This window comes from Lissotriton helveticus, chromosome 4_1, assembly GCF_964261635.1.
Source record: "Lissotriton helveticus chromosome 4_1, aLisHel1.1, whole genome shotgun sequence".
Classification (NCBI taxonomy): Eukaryota; Metazoa; Chordata; class Amphibia; order Caudata; family Salamandridae; genus Lissotriton; species Lissotriton helveticus.
In genome coordinates this window covers 841033777-841053859 of record NC_136063.1, presented here as the reverse complement: position 1 = coordinate 841053859, position 20083 = coordinate 841033777, and the positions used below count along the sequence as shown (strand labels likewise).

Genomic DNA, 20083 nt, shown 5'->3' with positions numbered 1-20083 from the left:
TTTCACAATTAACATGGTGCCATACGCGGGCGAACCGTACCCCGACATTACGTGCGTGCGCATCGTTTCACAATTAACATGGTGCCATACGCGGGCAAACCGTACCCCAACATTACGTGCGTGTGTGCGCATCATTTCACAATTAACATGGTGCCATACGTGGGCGAACCGTACCCCGACATTACATGTGTGTGTGCACATCGTTTCACAATAAAAATGGTGCCATATGCGAGCTTGAACGCACCGTAGACGGGTGTTGACCTCAAACAATACTTAGGGGACACCTAGGGGACGAGTAGTAGGCCCTGAATGCAGCCTGGTTGTCATGAATACTGAGATTTGAGTGTGTGCTACAGGTGTCCTGCAAAAGTCAGTTGGGCAAAAATATACAATGTTGATATGTATTTTGAGCTGAGGCTCACATTTTAAACCATGCAAATGTGAGTCAGGGCCTTATGTTTAAAGGGATTGGATGAAACATAGGATGCAAAATAATCCGGTCTATCACACTGTACTCCTGAAACTGAAAGCCCCTCAGCAGCACTGATTTAAGGCTGCATGTGTCTGTGAGAGAGCACTTGCCTGCACAACATTGGAGTGGACCACACTGCTGCTGTCTCTGCATTCCCTGGACTCTGATTTTGTTTACCATGGAAAGGGCACCAGCATTCAGTGGGGAGAAACCCAGGCCCTGCTGGATGCCCTCCTACCACAGTACAGCAAGCTGTATGGGAGACCAGGGGAGCAGGTGAGTGATGACTGCACTAGCTTTGACTGTGCACCTGTTGCACCAGAATTTTAATAAACGCAAAAGGTTATGGTCAACGCCAGACGAAATTAGGGGCCCATTTATTAAAGAAAGTTTCAAAAGTGCACCCATGGTATATGTCCTTGCATTAAGTGCAGCTATACAGCTTTCGTGAATTCCCAAGAATTTATAGAAGTAGGACAAGAAATAGTACTCCTAGTAAATATTTCTGAACTGCATTTTAGCATGATCAAATATGCATGTCTAGATTTGCTCATATGAAAATCTAAGTGTTTGCAAGTTCACTTTCCCTCCAACCACTTTTTTCCCAACTCTGGATGAAGGTTTATGTCTGCCATTGTCAGGAGTAAATTTCCAACATTTCTCAGTATGGGAAACGATTAGAGAAAAGTTATTGAAAATCCTTAAAACATGCAAGTTAGTAGGTTTGCACAGACTCAAAAGGGCATTCTAACCATGGAACTATTGTTTACCACTACCTTCATCCCCAGTATGTAGGTCTGTGGAAATGTGGCAACATAAGGGGATTGCAAGTATTCTATACTACTATGGTATGAGCCCTGGCATAATCATAGAGGCTATATCAGAACGCTTAAATAATATGGTTGCTGCCACAGTTTGTCGTTGCACTACATCGCATCAAAGGGACAAGTGGATTTTGTTACAGGACAAGTAGATTTATGAAGCAACCTGCCCCATGGACAAGTAGATATTTTATGAAATTCCTCACCCCTGTACTTTCTGGCAAGCCTCGTTCCAGATCACTTTTCTGGGTTGTTCTTTGAGGTTAGCTCAGTCAAGGGGGCAACGGTGGTGCCTTAACCCTTGACAAATCTCCGGTAATACCCTGTGAGGCCCTGATTTCAGTCTGGGTTTTGAGGGGCTGCCAGGCCAGGATGGTTTCTATCTTGGCCTGTAAGGGCTGCACCTTACCCTCGCCCACCAGGTGTCCCAAGTACACCACCGACCCCTGCCCTATCTGGCACTTGCTGGCCTTGATAATCAGACCTACCTGAAGCCCTTCCCAGAGGTGACAGAAATGGTCTTCCCAGCTGATGCTGAAATCAGATATGTTGTCCAGGTAAGCAGCTGAGAAGGCCTCCAAACCAGCAAGGACCTGGTTCACCAGCCGCTGGAAAGTGGCAGGAGGGTCCTTTAGCCCAAAGGAATCATACAGAACTGATAGTAGCCCTCTGGGGTGGAGAAGGCTGACCTCTCCGTAGATCCATTGGTTAGGGCAATCTGCCAGTACACTGACGTGAGGTCAAAGGTACTCAAGTACTGGGCAGCCTCCAGCCAGTCAATGAGCTCATCCAGCCCAGGGATGGTATGAGCATCAGTTTTGGTTACAGAATGTTGCCCTCTGTAATCCACATAGAACCTAAGTTCAGGTATGCTGGTACCTGAACCACAGGACTGGACCATGGACTATTGGAGGATTCTATCACCCGCAACTCTAGTATCTTAGAGACTTCACTCTTAATGCTGGCCCTCACCTTAACCGACAGCCTGTAAGACTTATGCTTGACAGGAAGGCTGTTCAGTGTGTCAACATCATGGGTGCACAGGTGGGTAGTCCCTGGAGTAAGGGAGAATATTTATAAGCACTGCTCCAAGACTTGGCAACAGTCCCTCTGCTGTTCAGGAGTCAATGATGGGGAAAGGATTACTCTTTCCACAGACCCACCTTCTCCTTTGAGGCTACGAGGTCAGGAAGAGGTTCATTTTCCTTTTCCTCTGCCCCATCAGTCACCATCAGCAAGGTGAGCTCAGACCTCCCATAGTGGGGATTGAGGCGGTTGATGTGTAGCATCCTGTGGGTTGCCTGGGGGTCTTAAGGTCCACCACGTAAGTGGCCTTACCCTTTTTCTCAACCACCTCGTGGGGGACCACTCAGCAGTCCTGGAGGGCACTGAGCCCTCCATGCTCCATGACCCACACCTTCTGTCCGGGCTCTAATTCCACAGTGGTAGAATTCTGACCCTGCCACTCCTTCATTACAGCCTGACTGGCCTCTAAGTTGTCAGAAGCTTGTTTCCGCAACTTAGCCATTTGGCTACGGAATGACAGCATGTAGCTTACTACATCCTGGGAGTTTTCTCCCACAAATCCTTCATCAAGCTGAGATGTCCTCTAACAGTTTGACCATACAGAAGTTCAAAGGGGCTGAAGCCCAGACCTTCTGCTATACCTCCCAGTAGGAAAACAACAAGCAGGGCAAGAGGATGACCCACTTTCTCCTCAGGCAGACTTTAAATCATGCCCTTCAGTGTCCTGTTGAAACTCTTAGAAAGCCCTTTTGGCTGGGGTAGTAAGGGGTGGAGACTTATAAGTTACCCCACACTCTTTCACCATAGCCTGCATACAGGCAGACATGAAGTTTGTGCCCCTGTCAGACAGAACTTCTTTGGAAAAACTCACTCTGGTAAAAATTCCCATTAGGGCCCGGGCAACCACAGGTACAGAGATGGTCCTCAGGGTACCAGGTGGCATGATCCACCAGAACCAGGATAAACCTGTGACCAACAATCTCGATGCCCACCCTTTCAAGGGGGGTGCTAACGACAGGGAGTGGTTCCAGGGGAGCCTTCAGCTTTGTCCCTGTTTTCCCACTAGCTTGGCAGTTCACACAATTCCTGCAGAACGTATCTGAAGCTTTCCTGATCTTGGCCAATAGAAATGTAGGACAGGCCCCGAAAAGGTTTTGTCTTCGCCCAAGTGTCCTGCCAAAAGTATCTCTTTGGCCAATCCCAATAGGAAGGCCCTGAAGCATTGGGGGCCACCAGAGCCCTTGATGACCCATGCACAGGAGCCTTAGGTTCACTGTAAAGGAGGTTGTCCTCTAAATATATGTGAAAGTTCTCAGAGGCATTGCCTGCTACCTGGGCTTCAGCCTGGCACCTCATGTCCTCAAGGGTATTCTTTGTGCCCTACAGAAATCCTCCCTGGTGGGTCCTCCTTCCACCTGCTAATCCACAGGTGTAGGCAAGTCACCAAGGAGAGAAATGTCCATCAGGGCCTCCACCCCCTGGCCGTTAATGGTGATCCATTGCCTATACTTGGTAGTATTTCAAGGCACAAGGATCTTAGCCACCATCTCACTATCTCCCGGGGACACTAAGGTAAGCCCTGTCAATTCTCCCCCATTAACTGAGACCAACTCCTCCCCCAACGCTACACTAGGCACCCCGGGGTTCTTACCTCCAGTGGGAGGGTGTGCTCTCTTTGGAAACTTGGGATCCCCCTTGTAGTGTCCAAGCCCACCGCACTGATAGCACCGGTTATTTCTGAGCTGCTGACCTTTGTCAGGATAAGCTGGCTTTTGGTGGCCAGATTGGGGCTGGGTCCCAGACCCTTTCCCTTGTGAATTGTTTTGGGGGCCTTTGGAGAACTACGTTTTTTTATCTCCCTCCTTCTTCTGGTTGGAACCCTGGCCACCCTTTTGGGAGTCCCCCATATCATTTGATACGGAGGAATTTGTATAAATTAGAATCTTGCCATCAGAGTGTTTGAGGGGATTTGTCCTTAAATATTACATTGTCCAGACACTCAAAAAATATCCCCGTTGATAAAATAGGTTTGGTCCATAAAATTGGATACTTTGATTATATATCTAGTAGTTTTATTTTCATGTATATGATGAAAATGGTAAATGTTTTTGTATTCAATTTATGAACATTGTAATTTGATGATTTTCCGTCTATTGTAATTTGTTGAAAGAATTGTCTATGGTGTGTATGTCTATTGATGTTTATGAGCACAGTCTTTTGTGAATTGTTTAATATATACGTTTTGTTTTTTATGTCAATTTCGGAAATAAGTGTTTCTTTCATTCTCAGTCATTAAAAAATAATTTTTGGGAACAAACTAAAAAGTACCAAAAAGATGGAATGGTTTAATAAAAATTCCATTTGAACAGACAAGAGAGTAGTCTGTTTGTTACTGCATTAGTAATATGAGTAGATGATAGAATGGAGCCAGGTTATCTTTTTGTGTTTTGCACTTTCTAAAAGTGGCATTTCTGAAACAGCAATGGTAAAATCCAATACTCCAATAGACAGGATTTCTCACTACCGTTCCAACCGAGTATATGACGTTACAACACAAACAATTACAATGCATTTGTGTACAATGCAGTTTTTACATCGTAACTACCATTAAATTGCATGATTTTACAACGCAGGCCATTACAACACATTTTTTCAAACTACCATTACAACACATTCAATTACAACGGATACCATTACAATGCATACCACTACAACGCATAATACTTTTAGGGCAACAGTAGGATACGTGATGGATAGTGTAGGGATAAAAATTACTATTCCCACTCCAGTGAGTGCAACAGTAGGTTAATTGCTGGATAGTGTAGGAGTAAAAATTACTATTCCCACTCCAGTGAGTGCAACAGTAGGTAAAGTGTTGGATAGTGTAGGGGTAAAAATTACTATTCTTATGTACCCCAAAACCCATACCCACACTAAAACAAAAAAATCTCCATTACTTACCTTATAATGCATTGTAATGGCAAGCGTTGTAATGGCATGCGTTGTAGTCATGCGCTGTAATGGCATGCAATGTAAAGGCAGTTGCGTTGTAACAGCTGCATTGTAACGGTGGTGCGTTGTAATGATTGCGTTGTAATGGATGTTTCCCTTCCAACCATACCAAACATGACATATCTACTCCTTCCTATTCAGGAGTTTTTGCTTAAGGTGATATAAGGGAATTCCTAATGCTGGCATATGGAAGGGGTAGGCCTCACTGCAGTGACAGAGGCCTGAGACAGGTTTCCCAAAGTCACAATGTTTTTAGGAGAGAGCACCCGCACCTTAGCACTGATTAGCAGTGGTAAAGTGCCCAGAATCCTAAGTCCAACAAAAAGATATAGTCCAGAGCGGGAGGCGAGAGTGCAAAAAGTTAGGGGGAGAACACCACAAGACTGACAGGTCTAACACAGTCATTTGCAATGGGAGAGGAGGCCAGGGACTATGCTGACCTGGGAGGCTTGTGAGCCACCTCTGTGGTTTAAATCATGTCCTAATACATTCATTGACCAATGTAAAACTTGCAATCTACAATATGTATGTAGGCAAATTTCATGGTTTGATTTAACCTTTCCAGATAACACTCTTGCCTTTGGTTGTAGCATCCCTTGACTTCTGAGTAAAGCTTTAGTCTGTGAAAGGTTGTAATACTATTTTGAAGTTGGGGAAACTGTCCCCTTTTATATCCATAAAAAAATATTTCAACACAAGTCACTTGCTCCTTTTATTTCAGGAAGAGATAGTGTGTCACCATGACCTTCTCTCCTTTGTGTATTGGATTGGTGTCCCAAGCAATGTCCAGGGTTGGATGGCAAGACGATAGTTGCTGAACATGCAAGTTGACTACTTTCAATCCTTTGCTAACACTAATTATAATAGTAATAGCTTGATTTTGATATAGCAGTTCATACCAGTTGTAAATACTGTAAATTCAATGTGTTGCTCTTATCCAATCAAATGGCACTCCGTTTTTTTGCCTCTGTAGGATGAAAGACTGAAGTGGACTTGCCAGGATTCAACCTCAGGACCTGCAGGTCAAATCAGATGTCAGTGCCAGAGCTTAACTTGCTGAGCCCCCTTTCTATCTTCTAACTACAGGGAAACAGCTAAGCAGAGACCGATCAAATTCCTGGAACAATATGTGAAATGCAATTTAGCCCATTTTGTCCATTGCTTGTCTAGATTCACTCTATGGTAAACACATCCTGCTACAATGTTGAGTGCTTGCTGATGTTGTTTTCCTTGTTTAATACAGTCTGTCCATTCAGAATCAGGTTAAACTGTAGCACAGCACCTCACACCTGGTAAAATATTAACTTGCCTTTGGCTCTGGAATAGTATGGGTGTCAAGCAGATGGGAAGAAGTGACTGGAACCAATGTGAAACCTAAGGGTTTTTATCTGACAATTCCTTATTATTGTTCTTCTAAATGTAATCTCCAATTTCTTGGTACCTCTCTGTTGAAAGTGTTGGGCATAGAAGTTGTTAGGATATGTCTTCCACTAACCACGAAGGTACACCCCTTCATTCATGTGTCCCTCTGGAAACAGGCCCTACCCTATTTCTTTTTGCAATGAACACCAAAGACTAAGTACAAGGGGAAATGTGTCAGATCCTTGCGTAAGAACTTCGGAAGGTTGAGATCAGTACCTGTTGGATTGAAAAGACTATGGTCCAGGAGAGGGAATACAAGAACAACTTGAGCATGGGCATGTTCTAAAATGAGTTGCTCCCTTTCAGCAACTGTTTCCTCAGAAGCCATTTTGGTGGATATTCGTCAGGGCTCATATATACATCAACCAGGCTTGCTAGGCCCACTCAAGGCACTGCCCAAGAAGTGCAGTCGCTACTGTGGACATTGTGCAGAATATGGGTTCTTCAGTTCCATTCAGCCTACTCTCACCAACACTTTTGTGGCAAGTCTAACCATGGTATGTCTGGCTTCTGGCTTTATCTTCTCACTGTAGCCGTGGTAAGAGTGTGACAGGATCAGGAATGAAAGAGCTGGATGCAACAACAGTAACAATAACAAGAGTGGAAGTTGTTGATTTGATTTCCTTTCAGCAGCTATTTTCACGGCATCTTTAAGGCAGGGGATCTCTAAATATGTGTGTGCGAATTGTCTCTAAACGAAAAACAGACTTTGACTAACACACCGTTATTTCACAATGTACTCTCTGCGTCACTTCCTTAACCCCTCCCTCTGTGCTCTGATCATTGACTACTTGTTTCTGGTAAGTGCAGAGCCATTCCCAAAGTTTCATGAGACTTCAGGGTGAATATGACACTTTTACATGTTGGAGCTTGAATCAGCAATGGCCAGATGACATCCAATGCAGGAATGTGGACAGAGAGATTGGATCAAGTAAGAGTGACATGGATGTAGTGTCTTGCTGGACATGTTCTAGTGTCTTGGCAGGCACCAGTTTAACCAGACACTCCTTTGAGGTCTGTCCATACACACACCCCATTCCCATCCAACACAGGCGTCAATAGTCAGGGGACCCTGCCAATAAAAGGGCCAGAGTACACGTGCTTGTGCCCAGTTCTAAGTACAATACACACTGTGTCTGTATGTGAGCCTAGGGCCCACGACTTTACAATGGAGACATGTTAGGTAGAGTTTGATTTTTGTGCGCAGCTCTGGCTTGTGGGATGCAAAATCTATGCAACGTGTGCACGCTGTTGGTGAGTAATATGTCTTGCTTGATAGAGTTAAGTCTCTGATATTTTGTGGGTCAATGCCATGCAAAGCATCCTGGTCATCTGTTTTCTCCATGGAATGCTCTTGGTATCCTGCCACCCCATTTTTCCCTCCTAACAGTGCTAGGCTCCATATCCAGGACCTTTGCTATTTCAGACATCCTCCGCCCGCTGGCTGCACTGTGGTTGCGATGGACCTCACTGTCGAAAGGTTCAGAGTGGTCCCTCAAAGTGGTCACTATGATTCCTGCCGTTTCGTTGCCATTCCTCTTCCTCATGAGGACCTTCCAAACCATCTTGCTACAAAATGGCAGGGCTCTGCACAACGCATACTGCAGCTCTAGCTGGAGAGGATGCTGAAGGCAGTGTGTCGCTATGTGCTTTGGGTGATTGCATCTAAACTTGGGAGTTTTCGCCAATTTTGTGTGGAATTTGTGTTGCAGACTTTAGAAAAAATGTATCTAGAGTGGTCTAATATGTATACGATTAGTTTTCTATGAATTGTTCTGCAAGTCTGGTGTTTACCACTGTGTACTTATAAGTTGGGTTTTATTGCCATATATGATTGGTGGGCAAAGTCATGGGTGCATGCAAATTTGACACACATTCAAATAGCTGGATAACATCTGCAAGGAATTCACAAAAGTTGAGCATGTATTTGAAAGCCCTTTCACTTTTGCATAATCTTACCATCAATGTGTGAAAAGATACGACATTGAAAAGCGGTATGACGTGGGTGCTTCAAAACACGAGTTTGTAGATATTCACAGATTACTCTAGACACCTGTTCACATTGGAATTAGTTGGAGATTCTATTACAGGGCCGGAGGCTTCAGGTTATGCTTTCTCTTTTTTTTCCTGCAAATTAACAGCAGTCAATAAGAATGTTTTTAACATATATTGAAAAACTACATTCCCGGAATGCTTGGAGAAACCACAACAATAACCATAGAGACTAGCCCTATAAATGACTCTCTTCCCATGAGCACATCCTCTTTCTTTGCCGCTCGCAGCTGAGTTAAGTGCTTCAATCTTTTATCTGCCTTATTTCATGCTTCATCAGAGATTCTATTGTGTAGTTTGATTACTATTGTGTAGTTTGCTAATTGTTCGTGCATTTACACTGCCAGATTACTGTCTATATTTGCTGACTGTTCACATTCGTGCTGTGTCTCGGCGACGGCGTGCAGCACGAGTCAGGAGATTTCCCTTGGAGAGCTCGGATGGTGACAAGCCTGTTCGGATTTCACAGACGCGTCTTGCCCCCACCAGAGCGCCTTCATTCCTGCGAGGCTGCCCAAGCTTACAGCAAGCTGGTCAAGTGGTTCGCGGTGCCTTCCCTCGTACGGGCCCACATTAATCTGGAGCCATACGCCGCGTAGCCCAATTGGGCTCATTTTGGTCTTCTTTTGGGCTACACAACGCCCAATCTTGTTTCCTCCTCACTCCGTGCAAATTTCTGAATGCGGTCCGGAGCACAGGTTGTTTCTTCCTCTCCCCTTACCTGACGCCTGTCCTGGGGTGTACAATAAGGAAGGCCCAAGCCGAGTGCAGGCTTTTCTGATAACAGTTGGCTCTTTTGACGCCCTATGGTGAGCTGATATAACTGCGACTAGACCACTTTAAGTTGAGGTTGAAGTTAACTTTTCATTGCACTAGGGTTGCTCCTGCTTGACTGATTCCTTTGGAATTTTGGCCTTGGCAGTTCACGTGCCTGGCTCGCAGGGTAACAACTTGCGATGGAAGACTAGGGCATATTTTGAGGAGGATGAGCATGGGTACTATGAGGAGGAGCCTGGCCCCTCCTGAAAGACAACCTCGTTGATGCCCCAGATGCATCTGTGCAACAATCCGTCAATAAGGCGGTAGAGGTAGCAGTCCCTCAGACGGTCAACAAGCCGCTTGCAGCTGCCCTCAAAACCATCATGGCGCAGCTTGAAAACTTTGCAAAACGACATGGGATGCTGAATCGCCGAATCCAGCCGCGTCCTCCTTAGGGGGGGGGGGGTATGGGGAAGCTGCAGCTAAAGACAAGGAGTTGAGTTGGCCGCATGTGCAGGCCCTAATGTTTCCTCATCCTCCAAGAAAGTTCAGGACACCGACAAGGACATGGATTCTACGAGACATACCGCTACCCCCAAGAAAAAGAAGGCTAAGAGGGTTTCTCTCGACTTCCAGTCCCCCTCCCTCTACCAAGTCACAACCCCATTCAACTTTAATATTTGGTCCTGCCTTTTGGTCTTTGCTCGGCTCCTTGGTGTTTTACCAAGTTGATGAAGCCGGTGATCGCACATCTCCGGGAGCAGGGTATTCGTTTAATTATTTACCTAGACAATATTCTGATAATGGCTCCTTCCGTTCCCCTAGCAACTCAACATCTGCACATGACAATGACAGTTAGAGAGTCTGGGTTTTTTAATAAACAAGACGAAATCTGTTCTGGTACCACGCAGTCACTGGAGTTCTTAGGGTTCTTGATCAATTCCCAGACAGCCGAGATCCAGTTGCCCAAGCAGAAGCTGAGAGATCTGAAGAAGGAATTGCAGAAGACTCTAGATTTGCAGCTTATGTCCTTACGGATGATTGCACATTTAGTAGGCCTGCTCGCCTCATCCATACAAGAAATCTTTCTGGGGCCGTTGCATTACCGGGCCCTTTAGCATCACAAGATCCGGCATCTCCAAAAGGGTCTCTCTTATTCGGACCAGGTTCCGCTCACAGAGAAAGTCCGGGAGGAGATCAAATGGTGGTTACCCCACATAGATGCCTGGAACAGTCGCGCAATCTTCGGATATCGCCCAGAGGCGATCATAGAATCTGATGCCAGCGGGGCGGGTTGGGGAGCTCGTTGCGGGGAGATTATCACAGGGGGTACATGGTCTCTCCTGGAGTTGGAGTTACATATCAACTATCTAGAGATCCTGGTGGGGTAATTTGCAATTTGCACGCTCTTTCCCAGGAAGGTATCGTACTGCATACTCTTACGGATGAACAACACCTCAGCTGTGAGATATATAAACAAACTGGGGGGCACCAGATCCCCGATGTTGGCGGAGATCGACAAAGAATTCTGGCATTACCACCTAGCGGACCAAATAACGGTGATAGCGGAATACCTTCCTAGTCGAGACAATGTGATAGCGGATTGAAACTCCCGTCACTTGAAGGATTACAGCGACAGGAAGCTCCATGCGTCGCTCTTCCAACGGACTCAGTTAATTTGGGGTCCATATCACAGACCTTTTTGCCTCCAGGCTAAATCGTCAACTGGAGTCATTCTTCAGTTGGAGACCAGATCTTCTGGCGAGGGCAATGGATGCCTTCACGCAGGATTGTTCCAAGAATCTCAATTATGCCTTTCCCCCATTTGTTTTGATACCCAGTGCAGCAAACCAGACTGTTCTGCAGAAAGCGGAGGTTGTACTAATCACATCGGTGTGGAAGTCCCAATCTTGGTTTCCAGTCCTGCTGGAGCTGACGAGCAACTTTCCTCTCCTTCTTCCGTGTTTCCTGAGGATGCTCCATGGCCCTCAGGGAGAGTTGTACCCTCTGGTTCTCGCAGGGCAGCTGTCCCTGATGGTATGGAGGCATTCCGGCTGCAATGGTCATTGCCAGGAATTTCGGAGGAAGCTTCAAGCTTCATCCAACAGGCTTAGGCCCCTTCTACCAGGAAACAATATAGTTCAGCATGGAGAGCATGGTTGGGTTGGTGCCTGGAGGAGCACCTGGATCCTGTGGAGGCAGACGTCTCCCAAATTGTGAATTTCCTTTCCAAGAAAACTGCAGATGGTTCATCATATCGATCGGTTAACAATTTCAGATCGGCCATTCTCTGCAGGTCATGCACACATAGATGGGAGACCGGTAGGTATGCACCCGGTGGTTTGTAAACTCTTAAAAGGAATACGTGTGGTGAATCAAATCTAAGGCTAAGTATTCTTCTTTATGGGATGTGTCTAAAGTGCTCAATTTATTTGAGAATTGGCCTAGTAATGACTTACTCTCAAGGAAACAATTGTATTCTAAATTAGCCATGCTTCTTTTCTCCTGAGGGAGTGTCTTTGTAATTTCAACTCAGACAAAAACTTTCTGCAAGTTCATTGACTACAATGCTTTTCTGTTGAATGATAAACTGTGCGTGGTAAAATGTCTCAAGGTATATGAGGAATGTACCTGACCTATTAGGTCTGTCGGTTGTTCAAGACTACTGATTGCTTTACAGAAACCTTTTAGGCCTGTTACTTCTGCTACGAATGCCAGGTGGCTCAGATATGGAATGTCAGAGGCAGGCATTGACACAGAAATATTTGGAGCGCACTCCATGAGAGGTGCTATTGCCTCAAAATATTTTATGTTAGGTACGAGCATACATGACCTAATGAGAGCAGCTGATTGGTCGTCCAGCTTTACATTCAAGCAGTTTTACTATAAATCTGTGGGTGATGTTACTTCTGTGGTTCTATAGATAAGCGTTAAACTAGCATAATCTGAAGCCTCCAGTCCTGTAATAGAATAACAAATTTGCTAGCAATCGCACCAAGAATTTTCAATTGCATTAAGGACACGGAGGCAAGGATAATCCTGCCCAAGGCGCATTTATTGATGATAACTGTCATGTTTCACTCTCCCTGAGACAAAGGTTTATTCTCAGTTATTACGAGTACGATTTATATTTCAGGTGCCGAGCAGAAAGGGGAATGAACAATCGCTTTGGTATTCTGGGAAGGCGTATTCTATGGTCTTCATCAACAAGGACTGCAGTCCTGTTTAGAGGAAGTGCTCATGGGAAGAAAGTCATTTATAGGGCTACTCTCTATGGTTACTGTTGTGCTTACTCAAGCATTCTGGGAATGTAGTTTTTCAATATATGTTAAAAACTTTCTTATTGGCTGCTGTTAATTTGCAGTAATGAAAGAGAAAGCATAATCCTCGCCTCAGTGTCCTTAATAGAATTGAAAATTCTTGGTGTGAATGCTAGCAAATTTTTTATTCACTTCAGTCAAGAGAATTAGTAACACGCCCTTTGCAGCTTTGAAATGGCGAAGGAGCACCTCAAAGTTTTGTGGTGTGTAGAAGAAGTAGCTTATCCATAAGGGAAAATATTTTCTACAAAAAAAAATGTGCCTCACAAAGGCACCAGCTTTGCATGATGCCCAAGTGTATACAATGATTCCAAATCCACACTGGGGTCTTTTCCTTGTTATAACTGGAAATCAGCGAATGCCAGTTTTCCTATCCTAACAATAGGAAAATGTGACTCCCGAAAATGCGTGAACATTCCAGTATGTGAGTTCATATGCATAGTGTGATATGCATGCAGATTTTTGGCTTAGCAAATGTATATATGTAGGCTGTGAGTATTTACTGTGCAGATTCAGAGCAGTCTTAAAGACAGACCAAGGGGGTACTCGCATCTGCACGTTTACATCATGGTTCCTCGGGAATTCATATTTTTACGCACAATGGCTTCCTCGTGCGTACACGGTACGTTTTTAATTTTAACTATGTGTACCAGGCTCTGAGTGATTCCAACCGATCTCCATGCCTTTCCGGAAAAAATGCACTGGCACTTTTAGACTACCAGCTGCGCAGTGATGCTCGGTACATAGTTACATCACGGTCTCTCACAACACCTCATAACATGTCAGGGCCAACAGTGATAATAAATAACAGTAATAATAAATAACAAGCAGAGTTTACTGGGAGATGCACCAGACGAAAGAATTCTGGGCTTTGATGTCGGATATACTTTCCTACACCCTCGCTGGCCTTTAGAAGTCTGCTGGCTCTTTCCTTCGCAGAACTGGTCACCAAAGACCCGCGCGTTTCCGATGGGATCGATAGAACAGCAGAAGAACGTGCAAAGGAAAATGGATGCCTCTGTTCCACTCTCTGGTGGGCGACGCTGAGCTCCCATACGTGATGCCTGGAAGGCCTCTGACGCTCACGTGGAATCTCTTTTCCCCAGTAGCGTAACCCCTTGACGTTTCCCTACGCACAGTGTATACGCACTTCCTGTGCCAAAGCACGCATTGCTGTCAATAAATAATCGAGACTAACTCCTAGAAAGCAATGGGTTTTGTATTTCTCGTTGAAAGTAAGAAATAAGATTTTCACATTTCATTTTATAAGCTGCTTTACATAATCATCTCTCCAGTTCCACTTTCCTTGCATGGCTTTAACACCCTCCAGCAACTCAGACAAATGTTTAAAACCGAATCCATTTATTTCGTAGGAAATTGTGTCGGGTAAATGAAGCAGCGCTTACCATTTTCGCACCTTCCTGTAACTGTGATGTGCGCTGCGACTTCCAGGAATAAAAATCGTATTAAAGGGTTCCTGGAACGCGCCTTCTCACTCTCTACTTCAAATCATTTGCTGAGGGGAGTTTTTGAGATATTGCTTTCTTGCCTTCTGGTCTGGATAGTGCAGATGTGTGAAAGAGGCCTTTAAAAATTCAGGACAAACAAGTTCAGACTTTAATAATATTAACTGCTAAATGCGTTCTGTTAATTTCTGGGCCCAGTGGGCAACATGTTAGACCGTTTAGAGGGCACTTAATACGAGTCATGCGTTGCTTCGACAACATTGGCCACATTTCGGTTTCTGGTTCTTTACTAACCATAACATATCCAGCCGTTATGCTAAAGCTGCACAGTTTACATATCACTGTCTCATTCGCCAAGTGACTATTCTGGTCAGTAGGCCGCGTCCACTATTCTGGTCAGTAGGCCGCGTCCATCAAGCGGAGCTGGCTGGTCCTCAAGGCCATTGACAGCCAGGGAAACCTTTGCTTATTTTTCGGAAATGCTTGCATGTAGCCCACTCTGTGTGCGTAATCAGTAAGTGCATGGCAATTTCAATTATTCCTATGACTTGGGCTACATAAAGTGCAACGAAGAACTGTAAAAACAACACAGGTGAACGCTGCTATTATCACATCTCTCCCATCCCCGTGTTTTAGCACTTGCACTCATAGAAAGATGAGGGCAAATTGCATACATAGGGCCCGATGTAGGTAAAAGGGAATTTCCGATTCCAAAATACCGAGGCGGGCCGAATCGGTATTCTGAAATCGGAAAACGAGATGTAGGAAACAAACAGCGAAATAATAGGGAATCGGTCGGCATCGGTAATGTGAATCGGTACGTACCGAATCTGCATGGACCGAATCGGAAAGTACCGAATCGCCTACCACCGAATCGGAACTAGCCGAATCGGCTACCACCGAATCGGAATTAGCCGAGTCGGAAAAATCAGATTCGGCAATTACCGAATCGGAGGTATGAAAACACACCCATGGCCAAAAAGCCCATAGGAATGCATTGAAGAAACCGAATCGGCTATCTCCGAATCGGATGATACCGATTCGGATTTCACCGAATCGGTAATATCCGATTCGGAGATAGCCGATTCGGTAAAAGCCGCTTCAGCCAATGAGGTGGCTCCCCCTCCCCCTCCCAAACAGGGAGTGGCAACCCTGGCAGGTGCAGCCAATTAAGAACTTTCTGGAGAGCCAGCCTGAGCTGAGCAGTCACAGTTAGCAGCAGTGGGAGTAGGAGGTAGTGAACTGTTCAGAGCAAGATGGCAAACCAGAGTGAGAGCCAGAAGTCCAGCCAGAAGAGGAAGCCTAAGTTCAGCAGCACCGAGCTGCAGGTGTTGGTTGAGGAGGTGGTGAGGGTGCACCGGCAGCTATTCGGAAAGCTGTCCCTCAATGTGCCAGAAAGCACCAAGAGGAGGCTCTGGAGCGAAATCGGCCAGAAGGTCAACGCTGTGGGTGTCACCCCCAGGTCCCTGGATGAGCTGAAGAAGCGCTTCTACGACATCCGCAGCCTGACCAAACGGAAGATGGCAGAGATCCAGAAGCAGGCTGGAGTCACTGGTGGTGGCAGGAACCCGGCGCCACCCCTCACCGAGCTGGAGGAACTGGTCTCCAGCACCATTGAGAGGGAGAGCGTGACCGGAATTGGGACCCTGGACAGCTCAGCCAGAGCTACAGCTACAGGTAAGAGGCATGCGCATCAGGACACACCCTACCAGACACCTCCCCATTAGACACAATGCATAGCCAAACCCCAGCACAGTACTGTAACCAACATACAAGAGACAAGCATCATGGTACATCCAGTCAGCAGTAGGTATCAAAATATGGCAGTGCAGAATCACAAGACATGAAACAGTGGAACACATTCTACGGAGATGCTAGGACATGTGGAATGCTTTAATTGTACTGACTGTAATACATCGGCACTCTATTTACAAATGCTTCTTTGTACCTAGGGGCACCATCAGGCGGACAAACACTGCCAAAGGAGGCAGCAGCACCATCTACCACTGCACTCGCAGGGCCGAGCACGAGTCAGGCTGCCGAGGAGGAGGAGGAAAACACCATAGGGCTGGATATTGAGGGAGACCTGGAAATTGACTTTGATGCACTTCACTCCCCACAAATGCAAAACACACCCTCCTTGCAGTTCTCCCCAGAGAACTCCCCGACAAGGGAGCTCTTTCCACCTACACCAGCTCCTGCCACTGTGGCTCCAGTACACCCTGTCCTGGGAGCAGGGGCTCAGGCCCCGGCCAGCACCACACCCCCACCAGTGGCACCCCAGCCCACGCAGCAGGCGGGCAGCAGCAGTACCCGGCGCCGTGCCATTCCCACCACTGCAGACCCAGCACGGGAGGCCAGTGTGTTCCGGGGCCTCGAAGGCAATATGGTGAAGATCCAAAGGCAGCAGGCGAAATCCATCATGGCATGCCAACGCCAGCTCCTGCAGCACAACCTGCAGATGGGGGAAATGGTGAAAGGATTTCAGGCCTTTGTGGATTCCAACAAGGAGGCAGTAGCAGGTTTAGCCAGGCTAACCACTGCCATCACACAGTTATGTGGCAGAATGGAGGAGCAAGAGGTGGTGCGCAGGCGGGATGCCCGGGTGCAGAACCGCTCCTTGAGCCGCCTTGCTGCAGCAACGGCACAACTCTGTCAGCGCGGTGCCAACATGGAGTCTAGTCTAGCACAAAATACCGCAGAGTTGACAAGGGGAATGGCCCGCATCACGACAGCAATGGAGGCCTTGATCATCTCTAACACTGCCGCAAATCCTGCCCTGGACCTGGGGGATGCTGGGGACAGCAGCAGCCGCAGCAGCCCGGCCAGCGCTGCGTCAGAGCCACGCAGGAGCACCAGGCGCTCCGCAGATGCCGCTGGTCATTCTGAAGGGGGTGAGGGACACCACAGTGGGGCTGCAAAGCGCTCAAAGAAATAGCCTAGCAAGGGCGGGTGAGGCAACCTGGACCCTAGACTTTTGTTTTCATTGACATTACACCTTTTTTTTGTTGCACATCAGTGCAGTAACTGTGTAGCAACAGTATTAAAAATTGCTTATTCAACACAACCATTCACCTGTCTGTGCATTTGTACTCACTCAGAAATAGTTTGCTGTTATCTCCTCACGTCTATATCTGCCATCACTTGGCGTACACACCCCAGCTGGCTGTGTTAGTGGCACAGCTTCGTCGTCATCATGGTCCTCGTAGTCACTCAACTCCACCTCAGTGCCCTTCTTCACCGCAAGGTTGTGTAACATTGCACAGACAGCTATGATTTTGCAACAGGTGATGGGGGTGTACTGCCTTGCACCTCCACTCTTGTGCAGGCATCTAAACCTGCTTTTCCAGATGCCGAATGTCCTTTCCACAACATTCCTGGTGCTTTTGTGGGCACGGTTATACCTCCTTTGGCTGGGTGTAGAGGGGTTGAGGTAGGGGGTGAGAATGAAAGAGCGGAGGGCATATGCACTGTCGCCTAGAAGGAAAAGGGGTAAAATTACTTACATGCATACATGTATTTCACTTTGCTGTTTTTGGTTATGGGGGGCTGATGATGTGTCTCACCTAGGAGGTATCCTTCTCCAAATTCCCCAGCCATCAGCCGTGCATAGATGCCGCTCTGTTGGAAAATGTAGGAGTCGTGGGTACTACCCGGAAATTTTGCTACCAGGTCTGTGATGGTGCATTTCGCATTGCAGATCACCTGTACGTTGATGGTGTGAGTGGACTTCCGATTGCGGTAGATGTATTCTGTGTCAGATGGTGGGCAAATCGGAATGTGTGTGCCGTCTATGCAGCCAATGATGTGGGGGAATCTTGCCATCTGGTAGAAGTCTGCTTTGGTCTTTACCAGTTCTGCCTGGGTTGCAGGGAAGGAAATGTAGTGGGCCATCCTCTGGATCATGGCATCAAGGAACTTGTGGAAGAACCTTGACAGGCTGCTCTGGGTCACCCCTCCTGCCACAGCGACTACATTTTGATAGCTGCCAGACGCCAGCAGGTGTAGGCAGCATAGCACCTGCACCTGCACAGGGATTGCGTGTGCCCTTGGGGTGGGGTGCTGCAACAGGGGTTGGAGGTCCCTAATGAGGTCTGTGATGGTCTCTGAGTCCAGCCTGTACCGCTGTAGGATCTCTGCATCTGTCAGCATGACCAGGGTGATACGCTGTCTGTATACCTGCTCCTCTCTTTGCCATTCCCTCTCTCCTTGCTGCTGTAGCCGTAGCCGCCTCGCTATGACATAAAAAGCTGCCATCCTGCAAGTTGCAATGCATTTTGGGGCTGTTTTTATGGGTTGGAGTTGGTTACCACCTGATCGTAATCCATGGTAATTGCCGAGTGGATTCTACCGATTTTGAGCCAAATTCAGTGTTTCTGTGCCTCCCTACATCTCCCCATCTGTCCGAAGCGGGGATTTTCCCGATCGGTGATTCTACCGAATTGGTAGGTTCTCCGATTTGCCTTCTGTCCGATTCGGTGTCTCTACCGAATCGGTACATGGACCGAATCGGCTTATGTCCGAATCGGTGTCAATATCGATTCGCTACATGCACCGAATCGGCTTATGTCCGATTCGGTGTCACTACCGAATCGGTACATGCACCGAATCGGCTTATGTCCGATTCGGTGTCACTACCGAATCGGTACATGCACCGAATCGGCTTATGTCCGATTCGGTGTCACTACCGATTCGGTACATGCACCGATTCGGTGTTTGCATCCGATTCGGTGTGTTACCGAATCGTACTGTATCCGATTTTCGGTATGTACGTATCGGATTCTTTTACATTCGGTAATCATTCCGATTCGGTTTTCGCTCCGATTTATACTTTTTTTTTAAGCCCTACATCTCGATGCCAGTATACCCATCGGTAAGGGCCCTAAATCGGTATTTTCGGCCGTTACATGGACCGAATCGGCTTATGTCCGAATCGGTGTCAATATCGATTCGGTACATGCACCGAATCGGCTTATGTCCGATTCGGTGTCACTACCGAATCGGTACATGCACCGAATCGGCTTATGTCCGATTCGGTGTCACTACCGATTCGGTACATGCACCGATTCGGTGTTTGCATCCGATTCGGTGTGTTACCGAATCGTACTGTATCCGATTTTCGGTATGTACGTATCGGATTCTTTTACATTCGGTAATCATTCCGATTCGGTTTTCGCTCCGATTTGTACTTTTTTTTAAGCCCTACATCTCGATGCCAGTATACCGATCGGTAAGGGCCCTAAATCGGTATTTTCGGCCGTTACCGATCGGTAACGGCCTACCTACATCGGGCCCATAGTCCTGTGACTGTACAAACAAGTTCAGAGACATTATGTTTAGAATTAATCAAGCAGTAAGCCACAGGAAGGTCCATAGGGCACAGCACATCAGACCCCATCCTGTCTTCCTCACTTCCCTTCAGGCCTCTAACTTAAACGCAAACATCATCAATCCAGCAATCATACTCTAAATCAGTCAAGTCACCACCAATCACCTGGGGAAAAACTTCCAGCCCCTTGGTTTTTTCTCCTCACCTTCCCACTCATAGTCTGGAAAAAGCCCTACAAGAAGGGGCGCCAGAGGATTCCGTAGTATGGCAGGATCTCCTACTGAGCCCTTTTGAGGAGCCCCATGATGGCACAACTGCTCAGCATAACACCACAGGGTCGAAACATGATTACAGCTACGCTCTGCTTTCTCTCATTAAACTTCCCCAGGGTAATCAAGCCACCC

General features: G+C 46.7%; 1 protein-coding gene across 1 annotated transcript; it reads left to right on the top strand.

Moving 5' to 3' along the window:
• The first annotated feature begins 1808 nt into the window (after positions 1 to 1808).
• LOC144828075 (uncharacterized) lies at positions 1809 to 18162 on the top strand. The gene is made up of 3 exons (XM_078686210.1): positions 1809 to 1850; positions 15619 to 16027; positions 16303 to 18162. Exons 1-3 carry the CDS (start codon positions 1809 to 1811, stop codon positions 17286 to 17288), a joined length of 1437 nt encoding a protein of 478 aa, XP_078542336.1. The 3' UTR covers positions 17289 to 18162.
• Positions 18163 to 20083: the final 1921 nt, after the last annotated feature.